Raw genomic sequence first — 27,743 nt, 5'->3', positions numbered from 1 at the left:
TTTTTTATGTATTATGTAAACATGAAGGCTTTTATATCTTCCCAAATGTACTTTTTAATCGTGTTAACATTGACCATACAGTCTGGATTAGTGCAGAAAATGAAGATAATCTCATTACAGTTTGGAAACGGTCAATCTTCTCCGCTGTGAGAAAGTGTGTGTGTGTGTGTGTGTGTGTGTGTGTGTGTGTGTGTGTGGTGTGTGTGTGTGTGTGTGTGGTGTGTGTGTGTGTGTGTGTGTGTGTGTGGTGGCGCGCGCGTTCGTGCGTGTGTGTGTGTGTGTGTATGTGCCAAATGAGACTGGAGCAGACAGCAGAGAGAGAGGATCGCTGTTTCGTGTCTGTATCAGATGAGGGGGGGGGGTCACTAGGATTCCCTTGAAGCTGCTTTCCAGGGAAAAAATAAATGTTACAATCTTTTCTTTGCACCTCGTTTAACGGATAGTATCATCTCGTCAGTGCAGTCGTTTTACCTTGTAACATCGAGTCACTGTTCTTAAAGAAGATGCCGAAACGGGGAAGTAAAGTGAGGGAGATTGTGTCGAAAGTAGACAGTTTGGAAGAACAACACGCCTTGTAGGATTCAGTGAAACCAGCAGCGAAAAGGTAAGATTTAGTGCGGATATTTTTTAATTCATCATCTTTCTGTTTGTATTGCAGGAGCTGGGATAGAAACATGACAAAGTAGCACGTGCATCTATCGGATCGCATCCAATGCTTATTACATAGCATACAATCGTCATCAGGCTGTGAAGTAAAAGTTTGATATGTATTTTTCATGCTTCACATCTTGCTTGCAGTAACCTGCTAAAGGCTATGCATTGAAACCAAAGGCGATTCACAAGCTGCATTCTTGGAGAAACGCGCAGTGCAAGGTTGTTTAGCATTATCGAGAAGAAAAAAAACACGACGAGAGTTTGAACTTTGCGGAGGTTTTTTCCTGTTTTATTTTTCTGAGATTTTGTGAATATCAACGTCGGTAGTAAAGGGTCTGTCTCTAAACTCCGGATAGGATATATGAAGATCGCGACCCAGTTGGTTTTCCCTCGCAGAAATGCCTGTGCGTGCAGTGACCACCAGGTTCATGTACAAGGGACTTTGCACTATTCCAGATGTCCTCTCCTACCGGACCCCTGTTATCCTGCCTGAGGATGAGGTGGAAGGTGAGCACTGTTTTCTGTTTTCTTTGCTTGGTTGCATGTTTTACTGTCATGTTTTAAGAGCTGTTATATCTAAGTGCAACGTCCACCTGGCAAACCATTACAGGACGGTCAGGTCCCCGGAGAGCTCCAGCCGGTGTGCGCTCCTTTTCCACATCTACAAATCTGAGTGTACACTAAACTGTGGGTCTGCTTGTAAAAAGGGTCAATAGTAAAGATATTGTTCACAAATGTTCCACAATATCTGGGAAACAAAGACAATCTGCATGCTATGTTCACCTTTTTAACCCCTTACCTTGTCTTTCTTTTGGTTCATGTTCTTGCTTCTGATATTTGGCAAAAAGACAAACAAATATTTTGCCTCAATACAAAAGACACTACGATAGTTACAATCACAGCACGTTATGATTTCCAAGGACATACAACACATGCCAAGGTCTCCATACATGGAACATTGTATTTAACTTGTGAGTAAACGTCATATTTTTATACAATGCTGTATCGCCTGACTATATCCATGGCAACTGTGAGACTTAATTGCAAAGGGATACACTTGTTTCAGGCAATTGTTTTAAGACAAGAGAAAAGACCTTCAGACTCAAGGAGACAAGTCTTGAAATGTGAGGCGGAATGAAGAAACAGGATGTGATGAATGGCAAACTTGTAACTATACAAATGCAGATTGCAACACATTATCCAGGAAATCTATGACATATAAACTATTAAGATGTGAGATACATTTATTTTGACTCCGATTAAATCTCTTGTAAGACGTTTTGAATTGTATGAATACTTCAAAACAACTACCCATAGCACAGTGCTGTTCTTAGGCTATCTAAAATATGAATTGGAACATTCTGATTGTTTTTGCTACATTAATCGAAGTGCAAAGCTGTTCAAGCGAAGGTTTTGTTTTGGCAAATGGTCCTCACAATGAGAAGCCAGGCAGAGTACAATAAAGAGATAACTCAGATCAGATTTGATATCCCCATGTCTTTTATGCAAAGGGGATTCCATGTCCTCTTCTTCTGTGAGCAGGTTGCACAGACCCACAAGTGGCTGGCTGCCCTTCCATAAGACCCTCATTTGACATTGAAAACTCCACTGTCTGCCATGACCACATTCATTCAATTAAAAGGTTGGCTGTGGAAGAACAAGAATTCAGAGAACAAGTCAAACAGACTGTTGTGTGTTGCATGCAGGTAATGGACCTATTTTCAAACTGTAGCTTACTAATTGAGAGCCAATAAATATTCAGAAAGGCACGGAGACAGACCATTCCACCGTGAATGTCTATTACCCAGGAGGATTCACTGAGCACATAATGCACTGCTGCATTTACATGGCCTCACACCTCAGCAGGGGTAAACAGCCCCTTGCTTTCTGTCATTGAGCAGCTCCACCATGCAGCGTGTTGAAGAGCACTCTTGTGATTGTTGGGGGATGAATGAGACTTTCAGATGAGCTTCTTTCTTTTTACAGATCCTCAGACTAGACTGAATCAGCAACTCCCACACACTGAGTGACTTCCCCTTTACACTACCACTCCACCTTATCACACAGTATGGGGCTTGCTGTTGTTTGTCTGTCAACAACACTGCAGTCCACTGCTTCTCAGAGAACCTTCCTCTCTCAGAGGTCTGCAAACCAGCCCATAAATACTCTTTCATACCCCCAAATCTTTAATTACTGCAGGGCAGAAGTTCCCTAATTGCTCAACGCATGTAATTACTCTCCCTAATTATGTTTATGATAATAGCTTTTTTCCTAGCAAGGTGTATGTATATGTGTATATGCCACAATACAGTGTAATTGTGGACAGCTTAGAAACAGATTACAGACACATCGCTGAACTGCTACATAATATACGTTGAGAGATGACAAATCAAATGAGCACAGTATTCATTTTGACTTTATAGATCCAGACAAGATCAATTATTATCACACATTAAATCCAAATGACTGCAGTTCTACAATAATATAAGATTTAAGTTATTATTGTCTGGTCTCAAGTCCCTTACTTTTGTTTTTTGAAACATCATTTTTGGTTTTACCCTCAAATATAGTTTGATATTTACTTTTACCTGAATCATTTTACCTGCAACATGTCTTAATATGACGGTTCAAATAAACTCTGACATCTTTTGATATCCATTCACAGTCATAATTATAGAGACACATTTTCTAAGAATAGACTATAAACCTTCTATGAAATTCCGCACAAATCTCTGTGGCTTTATGTGATTAAATCACACGGGCCTGACACTTGTGACTTTGTTGCAGAGGACTTGTGGTCTAGCATTTTTACTGCCCACTGACACAAACAACACGCAAGGACAAAAGGACCTTGTGACTGTGCAAAGACACACACCACAGACAGTACGTGAAAACACACTGCCGTCGTTAACAGACTAAATTACTTTCAGTTTTCAGCCATCAGGGGTAATTGTGAAGAATGACAAATCATACCGAAAGTTATACCAAATATTAATGAGCTGCTCAAAATACATTGGTGGTGAAGGTGCTGCATATCTAAGGATTCAAAGCTTTAGTGTAAGTGAATATGAAATACATTGAAGGTTGATTTAAGGGTGACTTAAATTAGCTACATTTAAACAACGGTGAACAGAGTAGAGGTGATGAGATTCAAGCAAACAAACACACATCCCACTTTTACTAAAAAAGGCATTGTTACCAAACACAAGCATCTTGAGGCCATTAACAGCATCATGAGACACTTCTATCTGCTGCAGTTTCTCAAAAAGGCTGTGTCTGTAACACGCGTAAACTTTTCTGCCAGACATCAGTCTCTCAATCAAAGACTTAGTTTGCTATGATGAGATATGTTTTGGTAAGATTTAAAAAAAGTAATCCTGACGATTTAAAGTTAAAGAAGCCGTGAATTGCAGAATAGAAAACAAAGGGAAGCACTTGTCGTATCAAAATAGATCAACAACAGAGAATAATTCACTGGCACATTAAATAAGTATTGTCTTATCACAAAGTATTTTGCAACCAGCGTGATTCAAATGTCATCACAATTAAATGGAATAATTATAATCAACCAATAAACCTGGATAATTATGCCAGTAGCATGCTCCAGACTCCATATCATATCTATCTGTAAATCTAACTGTGATCTTTAACCTGACATTTTATGTGCATCACAATCATATCTGCAATATTTACTGTGTTCACCATAACCGTATTGGACATCGGCTACAATATTTATAGAAATCTCTCAGGGTGACAGGCACTAGCGCTGGACGGAGAGACTATTATTTATCCTGGCTGAGCTTTAGGGAGGCTGGATAAGTACTCACATCTCTTAATGAAGCTGCGGTTTCCAGGCAATGTTTTTTGAACAGATGGTTTGTCTGGGTGGGCAGGTTAGTGGCACGGCTTCCTGCTCTGTTCTCTGTCCTTGTGTCATGCAGTCAAACACCCTGATATTGATTCAAACTACTGTGCAAGCAACCTGCCTCTTCGAACAGTGCATATGCGTACACATTGAGGCTTTTTTAACAGGTCCCCCTATTTATACTGTTTTTCCTCAATATATTATAGTTCTCAGATACATACAAAACATATCTCTGAAGTGTTTGGCTCCAAATTCCAAACAGATCACCCATTGAAGCATCCCCTAAACCCCTCTGTTCAGCCCTGGTTTCAAAAGTGCTGATTCTCTGTCTGTTACTTTAGATGAAAATAAGGAGCCTCTGAGAGATATTTTGGGTACAATGGTGCTCTAGGACAGGGGTTCCCAAACCTTTCAGCCCGCGACCCCCAAAATAACAGTGCCAGAGACTGGCGACCCCTGTCAACGGGGGGGTGCTAGTGAATAAATAAATTATTTTAAGTTTTCCGCACTCTCGCGGGACTATCTCCATAATGGAGCGAGCTGAAGTTTCGATTGCATGATATAGCCCAGCGCAACACCTTCGTCACACATGTTGCCACTTGTTTGTAACATTTTCAGGCGATTTCTAATCTGTTCTAGAAAACGAGGTGTTTTTTAGGATTTCAAGAAGCGTATATAAACAAACAATGGATGTATTTTATGAACATTTATCATGCTGAAAGTAGATTTAGATGTTTTAAGAGTTGAGATAGAGATTATTATCTAATATATGCATCCAATGAAGCATTGCATGAAGTCTGTTGATGATCAGAGGCTGTTGTTGGGGCTGCATAAACATTTTTTATTATTGGTTAAGTGGTCCTTGGTATGAAAAAGCTTGAGAAACACTGCAGTGGATTGTCAACGGGGGGAGACTCGCTGCGGGGAAGTTATACAGGTGGCCAGTACGCCCCTGAAAAATGTCTATGCACACGTTATTATTAATTATAAAAAAAAATTAAATTGATTAAAAAAAGAATTATTATTTTGGAATCATCTCGCGACCCCCACTTTGGGAACCCCTGCACTAGGAGGAGATTCAGGTGATAAGGTGGGGGGGGGGGGGGGGATACCTTGGTTGATTATTGGCTAATGGTTACACAACCCAAAAAAACATTATGACATCATAAAGTGGTCAAAATCTGATCAGCTCATTTTCAGACAGGTTCTTATAAATGGATCAGGAGAAAAAGTGAGCCAATCTTTTTTCCTGAAACTTTCAGAATCTCTTAACACAGAGGGGACACATGTTTATGTATAAAAGATGTGGAAAAAGTGTATTTTGCATAATAGGCGACCTTTAAATCTCGAATCCAGACTCTTTTCTGGTGTATTCATTGTTTTTATACCTTGTGCATTTGATAACTCAGTAGAAAGGAAAATCTCCTTTTCTCCCTTAACGATACTTATTTATGCCTTTGACATAACAGTAATCTCTATAATATTCATGTTCAATACATCCATTTCATATTTGTGTGTGTATTTACCCTGACCGTTACACTCACTGAGCACGTTTTTAAAAATGTCTATGAGGACATTATGTTGTGCCAAGTGTGTCCGAAGCCAAGAGCAGCCATTTACGCTTGAACGGCTGGGATAATTGAAAATATATCTGATAAAGTCTTTTTTTGTACATTTCCGTTTGATGGACAGCTGCTGTCCACTCCAGTGGATGTGCTAAACTCTATGTTCTGCCTTTATTTACATTCACTCACTTTGTATGTTTGATTACCAAGGATAATGTCATTTATGCTATTACATAGTATTCCAAATCAATATAAGTTAATTTGCATGATTTTCTGTTAAGAGTAAAAGCAAACAGGAAGACTTTGTGATGTAATAATACATGCATGAAAAGCACATAAAGTATATACAATGTAATGAATGGAGTTGTAGAAATAACATCATGTACTATGGTACAATAATAATATACATTTGTACATAAACCATTTTTATAACATGAATTATATCAAATGTCTTATTTAAAAATTCGATTTAACCTTGTCAATTTTACAATGACTAAAACATATAGGCCATAACTCACAGTAACCTTGCAGACACTTAAAGTGCACATGTGTTGAACCTGATAAGACTTTCATTTTATGGCTCAACAATCGTGACTTTCCGGCAGTGACACTCTTGGAGGTCTCTTTGAGCTTTTATCGCTCCTCAGTGCATCAGTGACAGAGAAAGTGAACAGTATTTATAGATCACAGCCGGCAGGAGAACCCCCCAGACGTCAGGCATTGTAGCGGAAAGTAAACCGGATCCACTTTGTATGCGAAGCGGTCTCCTTTGTGATTACAAATGGAGTGTTGGCAACAGACAAGTATATGCAAACTATGTGTGTCCTACTGTAAATACCATACACATACAGAGGGATGTTTGCCAGACCGGATATACAGTGACTGCAGATGCCTTTTCTTACTACGTGTTCTTTTTATAATTTTACAGCAAACCAGCAACAAGGTTGCAACTACAGACACGGCACTTAATGCTGTGTCATCATTTCTAAGGTTTCATTGTTCGCTTCCTCAGTGGTGAATGACAAATGTCTGCTCATTACTGTTGTCATCTTCACAACAACATCATCTAACAATCGTACAGTACAAGATGTTAATTATGAGACGAGATGTCCTTACTCTCACCTTTTCTGTCTGATGACAACAACTATGTTCAATTAACATCATGCTGCTGAGTTAGGACTCAAAGCAGCTCTCAACTGATTAACTTGGGGGACAATCTAAAATCTTTCCAACTACTATCTTTCAATAAAACTTAGAGGCGAGATGAGCTGAGGTTCAAGTCACCGACAAAGATTCAAGAGGCAGCAGCGAATACAGGAAATTGAAAAAGAGTTGAGGTCAATTCTGTACTGTCTGAAAGAGCAATAGATAATTCGATTTAGTCGTGCAAAACATCTGCAGGTCGAGGTATAATTGTATCTCTGCCTGCACAGACAGGTAGGGTGTAGAAGTATTAAATGCTGGACGCCTTCTTGTGACTGTGAGTGCTGAATGTAAATGTGAACATTTCAAATGCAGTAAATCTGTAGTAGCAAAGTAAGGTGAGGTAGAAATGTGTGGGACCTGTGGTGATGATGAGGATTTATATTTGTAGTATGTATGTGTTGGTATTCTCAACAGGGGCAATACAGTATGGCCTTGTGGCATCATGATTCATTATAATGTATTTCAGACTAATTCAGTTGACAATTAAAATTGAATGAAGTAAGAGTATCTAACGTCACACCTATTTGCAATTTTGTAAAAGCCTTAATAATAATAATAATAATAATAATAATACATTTGATTTATAAGCGCACTTTTCATTTGCGTAAACAAAACTCAAAGTGCTTGTTCTTGTGATGATTCATAAAGGTGTATATGAAGGAGGTTTTCAGTGTTACTTCTCAAGCATTCACACTAGTAAGTCCATAGTCTTGAATGTGTCCCTAATTGACTCTTATAGATGTCAGAATGTATTTTGAGGCTTATAGTCAGTCAGAAACATCAACTTTAAGTGTTCCTCCTCACAATGTAATGGTATTTTTTACAGCCCATATTATCTTTTCTAAATCTGTATTATACTTTTGTTGCAATGCTGAGAGTCTCTTAATATCTCAGTTGTAGAGCATACTTAAGTTTGAAGCCCCTGGTTAATATGATTCATGTTTTCCACATTCAATATCAGAGAGGAGGATGTCATGGGTGGCGTTATACTGTTATTGATGTTACCACCTGGGAAGAGCTCTTATTTAATGAAAATAGTCTGATTCATCTCCCAGTGAATATTTGTATCCTCTAATCCATTTTCTGTAACTATTGATTGATTGATTGATTGATTGAAAAGTGTATTAACAGCTTGTATATTGGGTACAGTACAGTACAGCTCAAAACATACAATTGTTAAGGGGATGCAGACCAGAGAAAGACTTTCGTCTTGTTTACATCAGGGTCCCCCATTTCCAATTCATCATATCATTTAAGACATATAAGACATATTTGACATACAGATGGCTTATTTACAATTTACATACAGGTGGTTTTTTACATACAGATTGCTTATTTACAATTTTCATTTTAGATTTCGTTCTAATACATCCTAACCGGACATTTAAGACATACCAAGTCTACAGATATACAGTTAGTAACAGAGTCTAAAATGCGAGTATATACATAGATGGGGGGGGAAGCTGTCCTTTGATAAGAAATCCATTTAGGGACCACACAAACCCCACCATTTGTACCTTTAAGTGGGAAACGTCGATAACAGCAAGTGATACGGTTTAATTACTTAATTTAAGATTGTTCATTTGCATTTATTTTTGAGACAAAACCCTCTGTAAATATTTAGGCGAGTCATGTTCCTGCACTTGACTCCTGTAACTTTGGAGACTGGAGACTGCCGTTGTGCTGCTCCTCCCTTAAGTTCCTGTAGTGCAAAGATACCTCTTCATCTACCTCCTGCCGTATTAACTCTATTACAGTTTCTTGTACAATGTCAAAGTCGTTAAGGTGAGGAGTAATCTTTGCAGAGAACTGGACAATGGTTGTTTGGCTCTCTTAGTGCCGGTGCATGCCTATCTTCAAGGAGAACTAAGGCGACTCCTGTTTATCATGAACCATTTATATTTTCTAGTATCTGCTCCATTATATACTAATGATACAGACAAGTTATGTTTTAGGTACTTTCTGTCCTTCCAAGCATTCAAAGCACATTCGCAGAGACTGCAGGTGTCTCAGTTAGGACGTGAGAAAGTAAACAGACAGAGCCTTTGTAACAGTGTTTGATCCCAAATGCAGCACATATGAAAACATGGGACAGTTCGTAATGATGTGTAACTTACTGTAAAGCCTCTCAGGGCAGGTAATGAGCACGGATCTATAAAGTTCAAGCAGACAAAGCAGGGAACTGGCAGAAAGTTGGTTGTGCCAAGGAGAAGATTGGCACACAAGTAGTGTCACCAAGGATTCAGAAGCAGATCTCAAGGTGGGGGACAGAAGGCTGGTGGGTTTACCAGGAATCAGACGAGTAAGGCAGGTCAGAGGCAAGCAGGCGTCAGAAACTGGAAGTCAGTCCGGATTAAAATGTTTGAGAGTCTTGCATGAACAGCAAAGAACAATCTGGCAGTTAGTGTGTGAGCATGAGAGGCTTAAATACTGGCTTGTTTGGAGATGAAATCCAGCTGTTGATGAGGTAGGAGTGGATGGCAGGTGGGGTGAGGTGGAGGTAGTAAAGTACTGGGGAGCATCAGGTAAGGAGAGACAGCCTCAACACATCTGTATTGTTAGAAAGCACAGGAAAAAAGTGACACTAATACTGGCTATAAATATGAACTTTGACACAAACGTAATATTTACCCTGCAGTTTTTGAAAAAAGTCCTGCAAGCAACATACTGTTTGAAAAGTACAAGTTGGAATCAAAGAGTGCTATTGTACCAAAAAATAAATACCAATGGTATTACTCTATGAATATGATATTTAAGAGATTCAAAGTACACCAACAGTTCATTCATTAAAAGGCATTTACTGTATGCGTTGCATCCCCTGTGTTTTCTTCTAATCACTATTTGGCAGAAAAGTATTTTTTCTCATGAGTCATTAACCCCTGGTGAGCTTCTTTTTAAATATAATTTGCAGGCTCGGGGTATCAAGCTGATGCACAACAGAGGTATCTTTCCTCCAAATGTAATGCTGGTCTCCACAGTCTTGTTCTGGCTCAAAGCTATTGTTTGGGATTTCCCCAATTATTAGGTGAGTGGGTGTCAATAGCTTTTTTGTCCCTGCTAGTGACACAAACACTGCCAGCGTTCATATTTTTGGCATCAGCTCTTTTCCTGGATGGCTTCTATGGACAACAACCAGCATCTGTTGGTCAGTCAGAAAGGTCAGCATGATCTGACTGTCTCATGTTCTGTTTTAGCTCACTTGGAAGGTCAGCAGACTTTCAAGTCCTGGGTTTAGATCTCAGGCATTGAAAAAGGGGCTCTTTGATGTTTGGGACACATGGATTGAAGCTCGTCACAAACTGTGTACTAGCTCCTTAAAATACAAGTCACAGAGAGTCCTTACAGGGGAATTGGGATTGGGCCAGAAAGTCAACTGTGAGCTGAGAAAGATGAGGAGGACACCGGATGATGAGAGAGAGACGATGTTGATAATCAGTAGGTCAAACAAGCTAAAACAAACTGCTCTACATTGCATAACTAATAATCATCAACATGCCTGTTTGCTCTGCAATAATCTGCTGGCATCTGTTGGTCTAACCTGCCAGGAAATCAATATGTCATTCTTGGATTACCACATGTCATTATCACTTTTGATTTAGTAAACTTAATAGGGGATTTTCTGTAATATATTTGTAATTCGCTTTCCCCCATTTTGGCCTCAAGGGATACAATCCTCCAATATTTCTAATTCAAAATGCACTGAAGGGCGTAAAATATATTATTTTCCAACAAACTAAAACAAAACTTTTCTTCTGTGGTCCGCCAGAATCCTATTCAAGATGACAAAGCACCTGTCACTGGGGGTTTAAGGAATGCACATTATCAAAAACATCAAGGAGATAATACTTGATCCAGACAAGGCGAGAAACACACTCACGATTCAATGCACATTTCTTTGGACCATCCACAAACAACAGAAAGTGCAGCCTCCATCAGATTTGAAACAAGACAGGACAAACATTTTTTTTGTTATTAATTTAGGCTTAAAGATAGCTTCGGTATTGCAAATTTGCAAGCAACACAAATATAACCAGAAAAGTTTGTTATCTTTGTGTCACAATCTTATGAAGGACCCAAATGCAGCACTCGAGAAACCACAGAGTATTGGTAATGTACTTTATTGGTAATAATACCAGAGCAGAGGAATACCGGATGATGTACAGGCAAACGAACCGGAGGACAGCGGGCAGAAGGTGAGTCAGGGCCGGGCAGAGGGTCAGGGAGCAGGCGAGGCTGTCAGCGTAGGTACAGGCAGGGGCAGACAGCAGGCATGGCAGGATAGTCCAAGGACAGGCAGGATCAGGCAGAGCAGGCAGGTCGGGGACAGGCAGGGTCGGAACCGGGTAGGCAATATGATGACAAACGCGTGAAAGACTAGCATAAGGCAAAGTACGATCTGGCAACGGGTGTGTGTCTGGTGAGGGTTGAAATACTGGCAGTGAAGCTAATGGGTGCAGAAGAAACGTGGGTGTGGTTAACAGGTGAGACAGGTGAATGGAAAACTACTGGTGAATGATGGAGCAGACTGTGACACTTTGTGTGACTGTAATTGTTAATTTTGATATCCATGTCCAACATCCTTCCAACACATATAGCAAATGAATTGTTTCCTCATGGTTCAGCCTATTAGAGCACATGTTCATTGTGGTTACACCTGGAGCATGTTTTTTACCCTTGACTTGACTCTGAACACTGACTCAGTGTTACAGTCAATGCCATTATCTCAAAGGCAACAGCCACTCTTAAATATTGTGACACGTTGGTCATAAAAGAGGTACTTCAATCAATATGTTACAGTACATTATATTCTTGGTGACCTGAGCAATATGTTTTGGTAAATACTCTGAAACTGTTCGTCGTCTATCAGCAGAATGAACCCTTAGGAATGTAGTCATGTATGCCTTGATTACCTGATGCTGCAGGGAAATAAAAAAAAATAAAAAAATGCTAATTACATGCTGTACAAGGATTTTCACGGCCTGGCCCTGACTTCAGATAACCGAGCTGTTGCACCTTTAATGCAGCAAGGTTACTTAGATTCAAGGTCTTACAGTAGAAGTCTGTTACCAGCTGTTGTGTTGTTTCTGTATGTTTGTCCAGGTTAAGAGGATTGACTTACTATGACATGCACAATTTGACATGATAGTGCCAAATAATTAAAATATGAATACCTTTGCAAAGCTTTTACGACTTATATAAAGGGTTGAAGGGATCCGTTTTTGTTGAGACTGTAACAGAGACATATTTTGAAGGCTGTGTACTTTAACGCACCATATGGTGTTCAAATGACATGTCAGCCTCCTGCTTTGCATTTTAAATGACCTTTAATATGGGCCCATAGGAAATAAAGATGTCAACATTTACCTCTGTAACTTCTTGAAACAAACAAGTCCATCTCTATGAATACTAAGTGTTAGCAGAACTAAGTTTTGGGGTAAATTATGTAAAAAAGCAATCGTGATAGGGAAGGGTGGGTGATATAGAGAGAAAATAGAGTCACCACTTTGTTTATGGACTTTTAGGAGGGTCAATTATTGTAATTATATCTTTAAAAAACAGAAGATGAATACATATGGGATTATAATGAAGTGTACTTTTTCAGAAAAGAGAACGTTTTTTAAAAAAAATATTTATATTTACACCTAAGGCTGTGAAAACAACAGCCAATGCTCAGCTGGCACATTGTTATTATTGGTTACCGGCACTAGGGGTCGTGACATTGAATCTAGGGTGATGCTGAAGGAAGATAACAAAAGTTAAGCAGCACTCCTGGCTGTAATTTAGAAGAATAGGCTGTGTCTGGTATGTCACGGTGGGTACACACTGTGTCACTTGTTAAGTAGGACCTGAATGGCCTCTTGCAACACTTTCTTCTAGGTTCCCACATGGCTAGAGTCTGCCACTGTGGACTATGACTAGTAAACTAATCTCTGTCATTCATGTAAACAAGATGGATGGTCAGTGCCTGTCTACTTGTGGGCTTGAATGCAAATGACAGGTGGTGCTATCACATGCTTGCATGCAAATGACCTTTCTCTCCATGATACAAATGGAAAATAGCAAACCGAGTGCATTTACATAGCACCTTTCTACCTTACCAGACAAATCACTTTACTGTCATTAACACATGACACACACATTCATACACCAATGGAGCCATGGGAGGCAATGCCTGCCAATCAGGAGCCACTTCATTGTCTCTCTCAAAAACACTAAGGATGGGGGATTGAACTGCCAACCTTATGATTAAAGGACAATCCCTTCTAAATCCTAAGACATATAAAGTTCAAATTAAGATCCTATGAAGCTATTGGTGCAGGAGTAATATCCAAATGAATGTCGACTAAATAAAGAGATGTTTTAGCTTGTGTTGGCATTGGCATAAAATGACTGAGCTATGCTACAGCGCCAAGAGGCAGGACTGTCGATAATGTTGATACAACATTCAGGTATTTGTTCTTCTCAACCTTTCCTGCTTCTAGTATATCAGGCTAGCATTGTGCATATGTTGTATCATGTATATGTTGTATCATGTATATGTTGTATCATGTATATGTTGTATCATGTATATGTTGTATCATGTATATGTTGTATCATGTATATGTTGGTATACATTTAATATCCTACTCGTACAGTTCTCCTAATTGCTTGTCTTGTATCATCTAATAACACGTGACTACTGAGCATGCATTGAAGGTTCTTGTATATTCGAGGATCTACATCAAAAAGAGCCGCAGAGGTGCTCTGCCTTTGATGTGAGACCGCTCTTTTTACCACTTCAAACAGAATACCGTGATGCAGGGTGAGGAAAGGTGCCAAATGGCAATGTTTATGGATTATTTACCAAAAGTTGTATTTCATTCTAAACACAAGAACCTGCTCATTGCCTTCTGTCACAACCACTTGTGGTTATGGTAATGTACTGTGAAGGTGCCTGAAGGTGTTAACATATCCAACAAGGGATTTGCACAACATTGTATCAATAAAAAATAAAACATTTGATTATATAACAGGCCCGGTAACAGAATATTATAATGGTTGTATACTTTAGTCATCTTATTTATCTATTTTATTGCATGAAAAGGCTACTCCACTGTTGCTGAGCTGCACTTGGCACTGTGTACTTACATATATATCTGAATAGTGTGTAAATAATTAAACAAATCTATGTCAAGATAATTTCTTGTCACATTAAGTGATGTTTTATTAATATGTCCCTCAGTTTGTGAAACACAGTCACATATTGTGAAGCTGTGCAGCTAAATATGCCGCCTGTCTCTTTCTAACAGGAAATGGATTTCTATCCGCGGTGCGGAAATATCGAACTACTCTCTCTCTCCGTGGCGCTGAAACATGAATTGACAGTCACTGTGTCTCTATATTCATGAAACAAACAAATGCAGACTCTCTGTCTGTCCGTCATTCTGAAGCCATAATTGTTAACAACAACCTTGATAAATACTTTAAAATGTCCGTATAGCTGTGTACAATAATTAGTATAGACATTTGTTATAGTGCTTATAACTCTCAGTTCCAAGTCCATTTGTTCCTACTAAAACCCAGTATCAATAGAAGTGGCAAAGGTTCCTTATTAAAGGTGGGTTAGGTAATTTTGGAGAAACCAGCTCGAGTGCGCTAGAATTTGAAAATACACAGCCGGAAGAAATCTGCTACTTCCTTACAGAGCCCCTGGAAGGCTGACAGGCAGGTAGGTCATCCAGTTATTTTAGCCGGGCTGGCTAAAATAATTGGTCGTGCTTTTTACAGTACTACGGCTTCCACAGATGACGTTTTTTTATGGATTTGTTGTCAAAGCACTTAAGATATTCATTGCTATCGGGATGTTAACCCTTGTGCCCTCCTCGGGCATTTTTGTACATTTTTCCTGACTTTTTTTTTTGATTTGGTAATCATTTCAGCTGTGTTACAGCTTTTGGCATGGAATTCTGTAAGAAGTCTTCTTTTGAGTCAAATTTTTGAAATCCAATGTCGTTTACTCTTACATGTTTTGTATACTCTCGTGATGCATTTTGTACCCTCTGGACACCTTTGTGGCAAAAATGTACACGCCCATAATAACTGCTATTAAATCATCATACATGAATTTTTTTTTCTACTTTTTTTTTCATGAATCACTTAAACAACTTATAATGTACTCAAAACTACCAAACATTCAATAATATTCTGGATTTTAACCCTTTAAATGCCTGTTTAATTATTTGCATTATTTATTACAAAAAAACACAAAACTTTACATTTTTTCAATATAATAATTAGTAGAGGGATGGGACTTTGGTGGTTAATAGAGTCTTGGATGAGTCAAAGATTGACAATAAAATTGATTTGACTGCATATTATTTTTTACGTAGTGTCAGATACTACCCTCTGTACCCCTTCGTGGCAAAAAATGTACACGCCCATAATAACTGCTATTAAATCATCATACATCAACATTTCTTTCTACTTTTTTTTCAGAAATCACTTGAACAACTTATAACGTACTCAAATCTACCAAATATTCGATATTTTTCAGGATGTTAACCCATTAAATGCCTGTTTCATTATCTGAATTATCTAATTATTTATTAAAAAAGAACACAAAAAATTACTCACTGTTGGGGCTGACATTACAAAATGCATGGTTTTATACTGCAATGGCAGTGAGATCAAAAAAGGTGGTTTGAATGGCAGTCAATGAGGCATTTTTTGCCACGAAGGTGTCCAAGGCAAGGCAAGGCAAGTTTATTTATATAGCACTTTTCAACACAAGGCAATTCAAAGTGCTTTACAAAAAATGAAAGAGATTAAGAAAATGGCATTTAAAATCAGTCATTAAAAGAAAAGCTAATAAAATAAACATTAAAAGAAAAAAATACATGGCAGTCAATTAAACATTAAAAGAAAAAAGTACATGGATAAAAGTTACAGTGCAGTCTAAGATATGAATAGTTCAATTAAAAGCAGCGGCAAAAAGAAAAGTCTTTAGTCTGGATTTAAAAGTAGTCAGAGTTGCAGCGGACCTGCAGGTTTCTGGGAGTTTGTTCCAGATATTTGGAGCATAATAACTGAACGCTGCTTTACCATGTTTAGTTCTGACTCTGGGGACAGAAAGCTGACCAGTCCCTGAAGACCTGAGAGATCTGGATGGTTCATAATTTAGCTGGAGGTCAGAAATGTATTTTGGGCCTAAACCATTCAGTGCTTTATAAACCAGCAGCAGTATTTTGAAATCTATTCTTTGACACACAGGAAGCCAGTGTAAAGACTTCAGAACAGGAGTGATGTGATCCACTTTCTTAGTGTTAGTGAGGACTCGAGCAGCAGCATTCTGAATTAGCTGCAGCTTTCTAATAGATTTTTTAGTGAGACCTGTGAAGACACCATTGCAGTAGTCGAGTCTACTGAAGATAAAAGCATGGACAAGTTTTTCCAAATCCTGCTGTGACATTAGTCTTTTAATCCTAGATATATTCTTTAGGTGATAGTAGGCTGATTTAGTAACAGTTTTTAATGTGACTGTTGAAACTCAGGTCAGAGTCCATGACTACACCTAGATTTCTGGCTTTATCTGTTGTTTTGAAACATTGCACACTGAAGCTCAGTGCTAACTTTTATACGTTCTGACTTGGCTCCAAAAACCATTACCTCAGTTTTATCTTTGTTTAATTGGAGAAAGTTCTGACACATCCAGTCATTGATTTGTTCAATGCACTTACTTAGTGTTTGAATTGGAGCATAGTCTCCTGGTGAAATTGTCACGTAAATTTGTGTGTCATCTGCATAGCTATGGTAACTTATTTTGTTGTTCTTCATTATCTGAGCCAGTGGTAGCATGTAGATGTTAAAGAGAAGAGGCCCCAAGATGGAGCCATGAGGTACCCCACATGTCATATTTGTCAACTCAGATGTGTATTTACCTATAGAAACAAAGTTGTTTCTGTCCTTTAAGTAGGATTCAAACCAATTCAGAACTGTTTCCGAAAGTCCCACCCAGTTTTCCAGTCGGTCTAGTAATATGCTGTGGTCAACAGTGTCAAACGCAGCACTGAGATCTAATAATACTAACACTGAAGTTCTGCCACTGTCTGTGTTTAAGTGGATGTCATTAAAGACCTTTACAAGAGCAGTCTCAGTGCTGTGGTTTGGACGAAAGCCTGACTGGAACACATCAAAACAGTTATTTAAATGCAAGAAATTACTCAACTGTTGAAAAACAACTTTTTCAATGATTTTACCTAGAAATGGGAGGTTTGATATGGGCCTGTAATTGTTCATTACTGAAGCATCTAGATTATTCTTTTTTAAGAGCGGTTTAATGACTGCAGTTTTCAGGGCCTGTGGAAAATACCTGAGTGAAGAGATTTGTTTACTATATGAAGTAGATCTGAGGCCATGCAAGGCAAAACATCTTTGAAAAATCCTGTTGGAATAATATCAAGGCAGCAAGAGGAGGATTTCAGAAGTTGAATAATGTCCTCTAGGTTTTTATCATTAATCTGATGGAATTGTGTCATGATGTCTGAATTGATGTTAAGTGGAGATAGGGACAACACATTTGCTGTTCCTGATGCAGAGGCACTGACTGCTTGTCTGATTTTCTGAATTTTGTCAGTGAAGAAGGAGGCAAAATCATTGCACGCCCTGGTGGATAGAAATTCAGAGGCTACTGACACTGGGGGGTTAGTTAGTCTGTCGACGGTAGCAAACAAGGCACGTGCGTTGTTTTTGTTTTTGGTAATGATGTCAGAGAAGAACGATTGTCGTGCGTTTTTCAATTCCAAATTATAAAGGCCAAGTCTCTCTTTATAGATTTCAAAGTGAACCTGGAGATTTGTTTTTCGCCACCTGCGTTCAGCTTTTCGACATTCTCTTTTTTCTGTTTTCACGGTCATGGCCTTTCTCCATGGAGATATTTTCTTGACAGACACTTCCTTTAACCTAGTTGGAGCAATCGAGATTGTGCTCAGTGATAAAATCATTGATTAAAAATGTTTTTCCTGCCAAAGACCTGACATTTAATAAAGCTAGTTTAAGTTTGTTAAACACACTATCAGTCATGTTTTTTGTAACAAGCTGTGGCTGACATGGAATCACTGCTAAATTAGATACACTCACACAAACGTTTGAGCGCTTCCTGTTTCTATGATTCACCGCTCTTAATCTATTACCTATCAACACAGATATTGGCAAAGCTACTGGCAGGCAGGGCCCCGACATGTCCTGGAAAGAGTTGAGAGTGCCATACGCCCTTGAGCCTGGACCCATCACATATCAGTAAGAGTTTGTTGTGTCCAGAGGTAGTATCTCACACTACGTCAAAAATAATAATGCAGTCAAATCAATTTTGTTGCTAATCTTTGACTCATCCAAGACTCTAATAACCACCTAAGTTCCATCCCTCTATTAATTATTATATTGAAAACAATTAATTTTTTGTTTTTTTTGTCATAATTCAAATAATGAAACAGGCATTTAAAGGGTTAAAATCCAGAACATTATTGAATGTTTGATAGTTTTTTTCTTTTTTTTGTGACCAACTTTTTATTGTTGTTTTTTTTTTTTTTTGCCCTCACAAAAGGGACTTATACAGATACAAATTATATAGACAATACAACAACAAAAATAAAGAAAGAAAAAAATATATATATATATATAATCCCTTTCCCATGCCAGAAGCGATTGACAGCTCTGAAATTAGTAGGTCATGGAAAGATGATATCCATTGCTTAATAAATAAAGTATGTGGGGGTTTCCATCGTATTACTATTATTTTTTTGGCTGCTGTTAGACCAGCGAAAAGCACCCTTTTCTGATGTTTCTGTAGATCAAGAGAAGACAGGGTATGTGAACTCCAATAATCTCAGATACAATGTCAATAACCTGTTTCCAGAACGTTCTTACTGCAGTACATTCATAAACCATGTGTACATATGTGCCAATAGTCTTTTGGTTACAGAGAAGGCATATGGGGCTTGGAATCATCCTTAATTGACAGCATTTTCTGGTTGACAGGTAATATCTGTGTATCATTTTATACCGTATCAATTGGTGATTGTGGTTATGCGATGTTAAGGAGATATTATTCCATATTCTCTTCCAATCAATAGTCTGCGTATAATTTTTTAGATCTGCGTTCCATACTGCAGAGATGCCAATATATCCGGTTAATTTATCTTGCAGTTTTTTATATATATATGAAGTAGTGCCGCTCACACTGTTTGGACTTAATATGACCTTAACCAATTGATGTGTTGGCAGAGGTTGATTCCAAGGAACTCCATATGTGCGCATGGCAGTACGTAGTTGTAAATAGAAAAAGAAGGAAGAGCCAGGCACATTATACGTATCTTTCAATTCTTGGAAGGACATCAAGCCGTTGTCGTTGGTTATGTCAGAAAGATAATGTATTCCTCGGGTTTGCCATTGTGGGAATTGGATTGCTTTTTTCCCAATACGTAGTAACAGGTTATGAAAAAGGGGTATGTTACTATGCCAATCTACAGACCAATTGCACAATTTCTCCACATGTTTCCACACTTTCACGGCTTGCCCAATAATTGGTCCAAATGTTTGCATACAGTCATATGGCGACATGGCAGAAAATAAGACATCACCAAGTTTAAGGGGATAGACTATACTTCTTTCAATTTTAATCCAAGGTACATTGGTGCTTTCATCAATCCAGTTTTTTAAGGCTCGAAGCGTGAAGGAATAATAATAGAGCTCGAGATTGGGAACATTAAGGCCTCCACTGTTTTTGTCATATTGTAAAACTTTGTATCTGATTCTTGGGTATTGGTTTTTCCAAATATATTTTGAAATCCTATTCTGAAGTTTGTCCCAGAAACCGATAAAGGCAACATACTAGCTAAGAAATTGACTCTTGGTAGAACATTCATCTTTATTAATTTTAATCTTTTAATTGAACTATTCATATCTTAGACTGCACTGTAACTTTTATCCATGTACTTTTTTATTTTAATGTTTAATTGACAGCACTGTAACTTTTATCCATGTATTTTTTCTTTTAATGTTTATTTTATTAGCTTTTCTTTTTAATGACTGATTTTAAATGCCATTTTCTTAATCTCTTTCATTTTTTGTAAAGCACTTTGAATTGCCTTGTGTTGAAAAGTGCTATATAAATAAACTTGCCTTGCCTTGCCTTGCCTTTATGATTGAAATTCGTCCTGCTAAAGAAATTGTTATATTAATCCACTTTTTTAGGTCATCTTTAATTGTTGTATACATTCTTTTGTAGTTTTTTGCTACTATTGTGTCTAATGAGGCATATATATCAATTCCCAAATACTTAAATTGTTGGACAATCTGCAATTCTGTATTTAAGTTTAGTTCAACCATGGCACTATTGAGGGGTAAAATACATGATTTATTCAAATTGATCTTGTAACCAGATATTGAACTAAATTGGGTAAAAATATTTAACAGCTTAGGAAGCGTAGTTGGTACCTCGTCCAAGTACAGTAGTAGATCATACGCATATAACGAAATGTTGTAGTCTGTGTCTTTTACAACTATATGTTTTACTTCTTTGGATAGTCTTATTTTCTGTGCAAGCGGTTCTAGAGAAATTGCAAACAGAAGCGCGGAGACAGGGCAGCCTTGCCGTGTGCCACGTAGAATTGGAAGTCTAGGTGACCACTGATTGCCTGTCAGAACCATAGCACTTGGATTATTATATAGGATCTTCACCATAATCATAAATGTTGTCCCAAAACCCATTATTTGCATTGTATGCCACAAAAATGGCCATTCTAGCCTATCAAAAGCTTTTTCAGCATCAACTGATAATACGGCGCAAGGCGATGTTATGTCTGCTGCAAAATGAATAACATGCAGTAGTCTCCTGATATTGTCTGATGAGAATCGGTTTTTCATAAAGCCTGTTTGGTCATAATGAACTAATGTCGGAAAGACTTTCTCCAATCGTCGAGCTATTACTTTTGCATAAAGTTTGATTTCTGAATTTATAAGTGATATTGGTCTAAAACTTGTGCATAAGTTTGGGTCTTTCCCCTTCTTGTGTATGAGAGAAATTATAGCTGTATTGATGTCCTTTTGGAAATGTCCTTCTTTAAGTACTACCTGAATCATTTCCAATAATATTGGTACTAAATCAGGCCAAAACTGGGAATATAATTCCGGAGGGATACCATCTGTACCAGGGGATTTGCCAAGGTTCATGTCTTCCAATGCTTCAGATAATTCTTTAAGTGTTATTTCACAATCTAAGCGATCAATGTCCTCAGGGGATAGATGTGGTAAATTCAGATCCACAAAGAAATGTTCTAACTCTGCCTTTGATGTCTGTACTTGAGATGTATATACATGTTTATAGAACTGTTCAAATTCATGATTAATACGAACTGAATCATAAAGGACAATGCCATCATTATTCATAATTGAGGATATTTGGGCCAGCTGCTCGTTATTTCGAAGTTTACTTGCCAGCAGGGAGCTCGGTCTACTTCCATCTAGATATTCTGTGTTTCTTACCCTATGAATCAGAAATGTAGCTCTCTTGGTAAGTAGCGCATTGAGTTCAGCTTTAACTTTGCATACTGCTATCTCTTTATCTGAATTATAATGTTCCTGTAGTTCTCTAATCAGTGATGATAATGTACATTCTAGATCCACGATTGTCTTGAGCTCTTCCCTATTTCGGTTTGAGGAGTACGCTATGGCGTTGCCTCGAACATAACCTTTTACAGCGTTCCATACATGCCTAACATCTTTAACTGAATTATAATTAAACAACATAAACTCTTTTAAGCCGATTTTAAGCTGTTGACAGTATTGTGAATCTTGTAATAATGTTAAATTGAATCTCCATCTTGCAGCTGGATTGTTCTCCTTAGAGAGAAAAAAGGTGCATACATTGGCGTGGTGGTCTGATATTGACATATGCGATATTTCAGTATTTTGAACTAAATCTACAAGTTTAGAGGAGATCAAAATATAGTCTATCCTTGAAAATGTAAGATGCCTCTTAGAAAAGAAAGTAAACTCTTTCGATATAGGATGCCTTACTCTCCATATATCTACCAACGCATAGTTATTTTTAATGGTACTTAATGCTAGGTTAGCTGATTAATTGCTTTGGGTATTCCTTGATCTATCTAACAATGGATTAATTACAGCATTCATATCACCACCAATAATAATGTCATAATTGGTCATTTCGGAAATTACTTTTGAAAGTGATTCAAAGAACTTAGGTTCATATGAGTTAGGTGCATAGCATGCGATCAAAGCTATCTTTCTATTGCAAATGACTCCTTGAAGATAAGCAATTCTTCCATCTTGATCTTGACCTTTGTTAACAATATGTAATTTTAAGTTATTGCGAATTAAAATGATTACTCCTTTAGTTTTACTGTTTGAAGATGAGTAAGCCACCACTTTATAAATATGATTCCCAATGTTATGTATATCTTCAGCTAATAAGTGAGTTTCTTGAAGAAATGCAATATCAGCCTTTTTTCGAATCAAGACATCAAGACATTTTGTAATCTTTAGATTGGAGTTAAGACCGCATACGTTTAATGAGAGAACAATTAATCTAGTCATATGTATCAAACCAAATATACTTTGTGGACTTAGTTATGCATATTTTAACGTAATTTACAATGTCATATAGCAAACCCTGATTGCGATTTGGCAAGATTACCTACATTCCCTTAATTCCCAACTTTCCTCCCTTCTCCTCACCCGAAACAACAACAAAAAACAAAAAGAAGAGGGCCAATGAAATAATAATATGCAATATCAGCAGATAAATCATAATTTCCCTCTTTAGACTCCTACAACTCCGCTCCATTTAGCAGAGCTGTGGCACGTAGAGCAGTAAGCACGCATGCTCAACATGTCGAATCAAATGTTTGGTAGTTTTGAGTACGAAATAAGCTGTTTACGTGATTCATGGAAAAAAAAAAGTAGAAACAAATATTCATGTATGATGATTTAATAGCAGTTATTATGGGCGTGTACATTTTTGCCACGAAGGGGTCGAAAGGTTGAAAATTCGAGGAGGGCACAAGGGTTAAGAGCATTCCATGGAATATAACAAAAAGTGTATCTCGAGCCGGTTTCTCAAATGTACCTACCCCACCTTTAAACAGTAGTAGATGCATTTTTAAGGATTATTCTCTAGTTTCAATTTTGGATTTGGTGCTGGGGCGTGCACTTCAGGCAGCAGGAGTGCTTATGAGGACATGTTCTAAACAAACCACAAAGGAACAGATAATTGATTTGTTTTAAATAGTTTAAAAAATAAACAATTGAGGTCTAAAACACGGGATTAACTATAGTAAATGAGGATTTTGATTCACAGATAAAACGTGTAAACTTGCTCACATCACTGCTGCTCTTAGCATTTCAATTAATAAAATATTGTTTCGTATCCTTTTCATGCCTCTTACTATACTTTTTGTAACAAGACATTGTATTAGTACTGCTCCCTTTTCCGTATACACATATAAAATTAAGAGGGATTATTTGTTTTTGAGCTGTGACTCTGAGTTAACTTGCCTTGAATTCTTTATTCCATACAAACATAATTATAAACAGCTTTAAGACACTCTAAATTCTTGAACAACAAACGTGAACCCATAATTCAAATCAACATTTTTAGCTGAGTCAACCGACTGTTGCTCACATAGTGAAATCGTAAGCAATGTCTCCTTCCTCTCAACATAATGTAACATTATTTCTGCCCTTTTTCTCCCAACAGAGATCCGTGAGGCGTTCAAAGTATTTGACCGAGATGGGAATGGCTTCATCTCAAAACAGGAGTTGGGGATGGCTATGCGCTCGCTGGGCTACATGCCCAATGAGGTGGAGCTGGAGATTATCATCCAAAGACTCGATATAGATGGTATGTGTATCTCTCTTTCTCTCATCAAAAGCCTGTTGCATATAACCCAACACATATTCTATACAGTGACATCTTTGTATTTCCTTTAGGTGATGGTCAAGTTGGCTTTGATGAATTTGTCACATTGCTTGGTCCTAAACTCTCTGCTGCTGGCATGCCGGATAAATTCCACGGAGCAGACTTTGATTCAGTGTTTTGGAAGGTAATCATTGTCATCATTATCAGTGCTTTATAAGTGTACATTTGTCTGTTCTCTGTCCTCGTTTGAGTTAGTTCTCTTCTGGTTTTTCTGATACAAAGCCATCTGTTGCAATTATAATTACAATACAGAAGTTACTGATGTAAAATCTAATAATTTAAACAAAATTATTCTTACATTACGAATGATGCTCCTCTGACTCACTCAAAAGCACATTTCCACACAGCCTTGACATACTGTATTGATCTAATGACATTACTACACTTGCAGTGTCTTCATATCCTTGCATTTAGTTACATAATCCAATAAATCAGTTCACCATGCGTTACCTTATATGCCACTATTAATTGATGTCCCACAGCTGATTTGCGTCACTGAGGTGTTCTGAGACAGAAGCTCTTCCGCTGCTAATTAGACCTTTCTTGGTGTTTTATGTGTCCCCAGTGTGACATGCAGAAACTGACGGTGGATGAGCTAAAGAGGCTGCTTTACGATACTTTCCGCGACCACCTCACCATGAAGGACATTGAGAACATCATCATGACAGAGGAGAGCCACCTGAACAGCCCAGAGTCCCACGTGGACATAGACAGTACGTTGCATACACATTCTATTACCTACATTTTTTGTATTCTGTTGAGACTCTCAGACAAGCTAATATTTTGTCTTTTAAATCTTTCCCCAGCAAGCCCAACACAACAGGAAAAACACACATGTGTGCGTAAAAGCCTGATTTGTGCCTTCGCCATTGCATTCATCATCAGCGTCATGCTCATTGCAGCAAATCAAATGCTCCGCAGAGGAATGAAGTAAATACGACTCCAGCTGGATACAGAGATACTTAAGAACGGACAATGAGAAATCAAACATTAATCAAAACACTTGTATGGTTTTGTTGAATGTTTTCAACACACAGCTTCTCTCTGTAATAGGTGCAATGATGTCATTCAGTGGTTTTATATTGCCACAAATTGTAGCATAACCTGGTTAAAAAGAAAGAAAGGCATTCCAAGGGCTGATTAGTATCCTAAAACAGTAGGTTGTGAATCAGATTTCTGAAGACATTATATTGGAAAGCAGACTTTAGAAGTATGTGCTTAGTAATAGATGTGATGTGTCTGTGTTTATCAATCAATTAATGTTGTTGATGAGAAGTCTGCCGTTTGGAATGCACCCAATAATGAAATTACTGAGGATAGTAATAAAGCAATACGCACGTGTTGATGCGCTGCATATTAAGTAGCTTTAATTCACTCTCAGCGTAATTGTTTTTCTTTTAAGTCTGTATTAGTGCCAGTATTTCCAGTCCAGAGGTCCAACTCATGTCAAGAGTCAACACATCTTTACGAACCGTGACCTAAATCTTAACAAAGGAGAAGCCACATTAATTCAAAACACAAAAGTGTTGAAAAGAATATTACAATTATTTCTACAACTGTTTAACTTCATAGCTCTTGGGATGGCAGTCGATAGTTCATCACTTTGGTCTAAACTGTATGGATGTCATTCTGAACAGACACTAATTGCTCCCAGGGAAACAATGCAACTGACTTAAGTAATCCCCTGATTTTCTCCGTGAAACCACCAGCAGATCTACGTATTCTTTTGAAAAATCTCAACATCTACAGGATGATTTATCACAAGATGTAGTAGAGACATCTATGGTTCCCAAAGGATGCACCCCCATGACTGTGATGATGCTCTGAGTGTGTCTCAGGATGAATTGTGGTGATTCACTGACATCTCATATCGTAATGTTCAAATCGAGCTCAGCTGTACTTTGCGCTTTGTGCTACTATACATCAGCATGTTAGTATTGTCAGTATTGGCCCGTGATATTCAAAAACAAGGCAGGAAAATAGTATGTTTCTCCAAAGTTTCTATTGTGACATTGAGAAGCCCTACATTTGGAATAACTGGTGAACTGCACTGTTATCTGGAAAAGAGAGGGTTTGAAGGACATGTGGACACAGCCGGTAACCCTCCATTCAGCTGAGCCCAAAGGCCCTTTCTAAATAAATCACAGCAGACTAAAACATTTACTGGTTTGATTTGAAGCCGAGAGCTGAGCTCAGTGAGATGTATTGGCTGAGAAATTGAGATGAAAATGAAACAGCTGTTTCACAAAAAATGTAATAGATTTAAGAATCAAACTGAAGTGTTTCATTCTCGAAATCTGCCAGTGATACATGCACAAAGCTGCATATTTCAAATCTGTGCAATAGCATCCAAAAAGAGACATAATGAGTCACAGGAAAGACAAGTCTGAGCTAGCATCTGAGCTAGCAGCTGTAAATAGCGTTAACCATTACAAGTCAAATGTTTAGACAGAATGACACATGACGATAAAGGATAATCAGTTCACAACACTTGCATGTACATTAAAAGTATATTCTGTGTTCAATGTGTTTGAGATCAAATGTTGAACCCTGGTGTATGTATTGAAATAATTATGCAATTTGTATAGTAATCATTGCAAAGATCTCAGTATTTGACATTTTCCTGTAAATGTCGATTGTTGTGGACGTGCAGACCATATCAAAAATACTAAATACTTTGGAGTATGCTGTGAAGAATAATTTAACATATCATAAAAAATGTTGTTTTCTGGTTTTTACATGGACAACCAAAACAACATGTTTGAAGTATAACATGGTTATATTTTCTTACTTGGAAAAGTGATACATTAAATCTATGTGATTTTATTGAATGTAAGCATAATGTTTTTTATAAAACAAATAATACGAACAATTTCAGGTTTCTGATATAATTTCCAGGTTGACTGGACATTCAGATGCAAGTAATTGTGTGTCACACACTAACATTAACATTTCTTATTTGGTAATATTCATTTTTCAAAATGTTTTATCAAATTTCTGTTGAATTCAACAAGTTTTACAAATTGCTATATATTTTTTTTGCTCTTTTTATCTTGAAGTTTATCAAAGCTATATCACGAGAGGAACGTACGAAACAGCGAGTATCATTCTGGCAATAAAACAGATATTTTATCTCAAATACAGTAGCTGTTTATGTATGAACTTATAATATGACATCACATTACCTCTTTATGTGAACATCATGTAAGGTATGGATTTTGTGTGAATGTAAAATATAGTTATTGTGTCAAATATTGTCTTAAGAGATATAAGCAATTATGGTGTCCTATTCTGTATGTTACAGTGCTTTAATGTATGTGCACTCTGTTCAAGGATTGTCTTTATTGTTATTACTTTGATTCAGACTGTAGTGTTCTGTTTGTGCCTTTGTCTTTGGAAGTAAGATCTGCGCTCTCATGCCTTGACTTAGAGTAACTTTAGAAAACTTCTAAGAAGAAATGTAAGTCCATTTTACTAA

At 37.6% G+C, this 27,743-nt stretch overlaps 1 protein-coding gene across 1 annotated transcript; it reads left to right on the top strand.

Moving 5' to 3' along the window:
• Window positions 1–307: 307 nt before the first annotated feature.
• Window positions 308–27,130, top strand: cabp7b (calcium binding protein 7b). Its single transcript, XM_034208544.1, has 5 exons — window positions 308–1,161; window positions 24,044–24,187; window positions 24,277–24,389; window positions 24,831–24,978; window positions 25,072–27,130. Exons 1-5 carry the CDS (start codon window positions 1,053–1,055, stop codon window positions 25,197–25,199), a joined length of 642 nt encoding a protein of 213 aa, XP_034064435.1. The 5' UTR covers window positions 308–1,052; the 3' UTR covers window positions 25,200–27,130.
• Window positions 27,131–27,743: the final 613 nt, after the last annotated feature.

The sequence above is a fragment of the Gymnodraco acuticeps genome, unplaced genomic scaffold (genome assembly GCF_902827175.1).
Source record: "Gymnodraco acuticeps unplaced genomic scaffold, fGymAcu1.1, whole genome shotgun sequence".
NCBI lineage: Eukaryota > Metazoa > Chordata > Actinopteri > Perciformes > Bathydraconidae > Gymnodraco > Gymnodraco acuticeps.
This window is presented reverse-complemented; position numbering and strand designations above follow the sequence as displayed.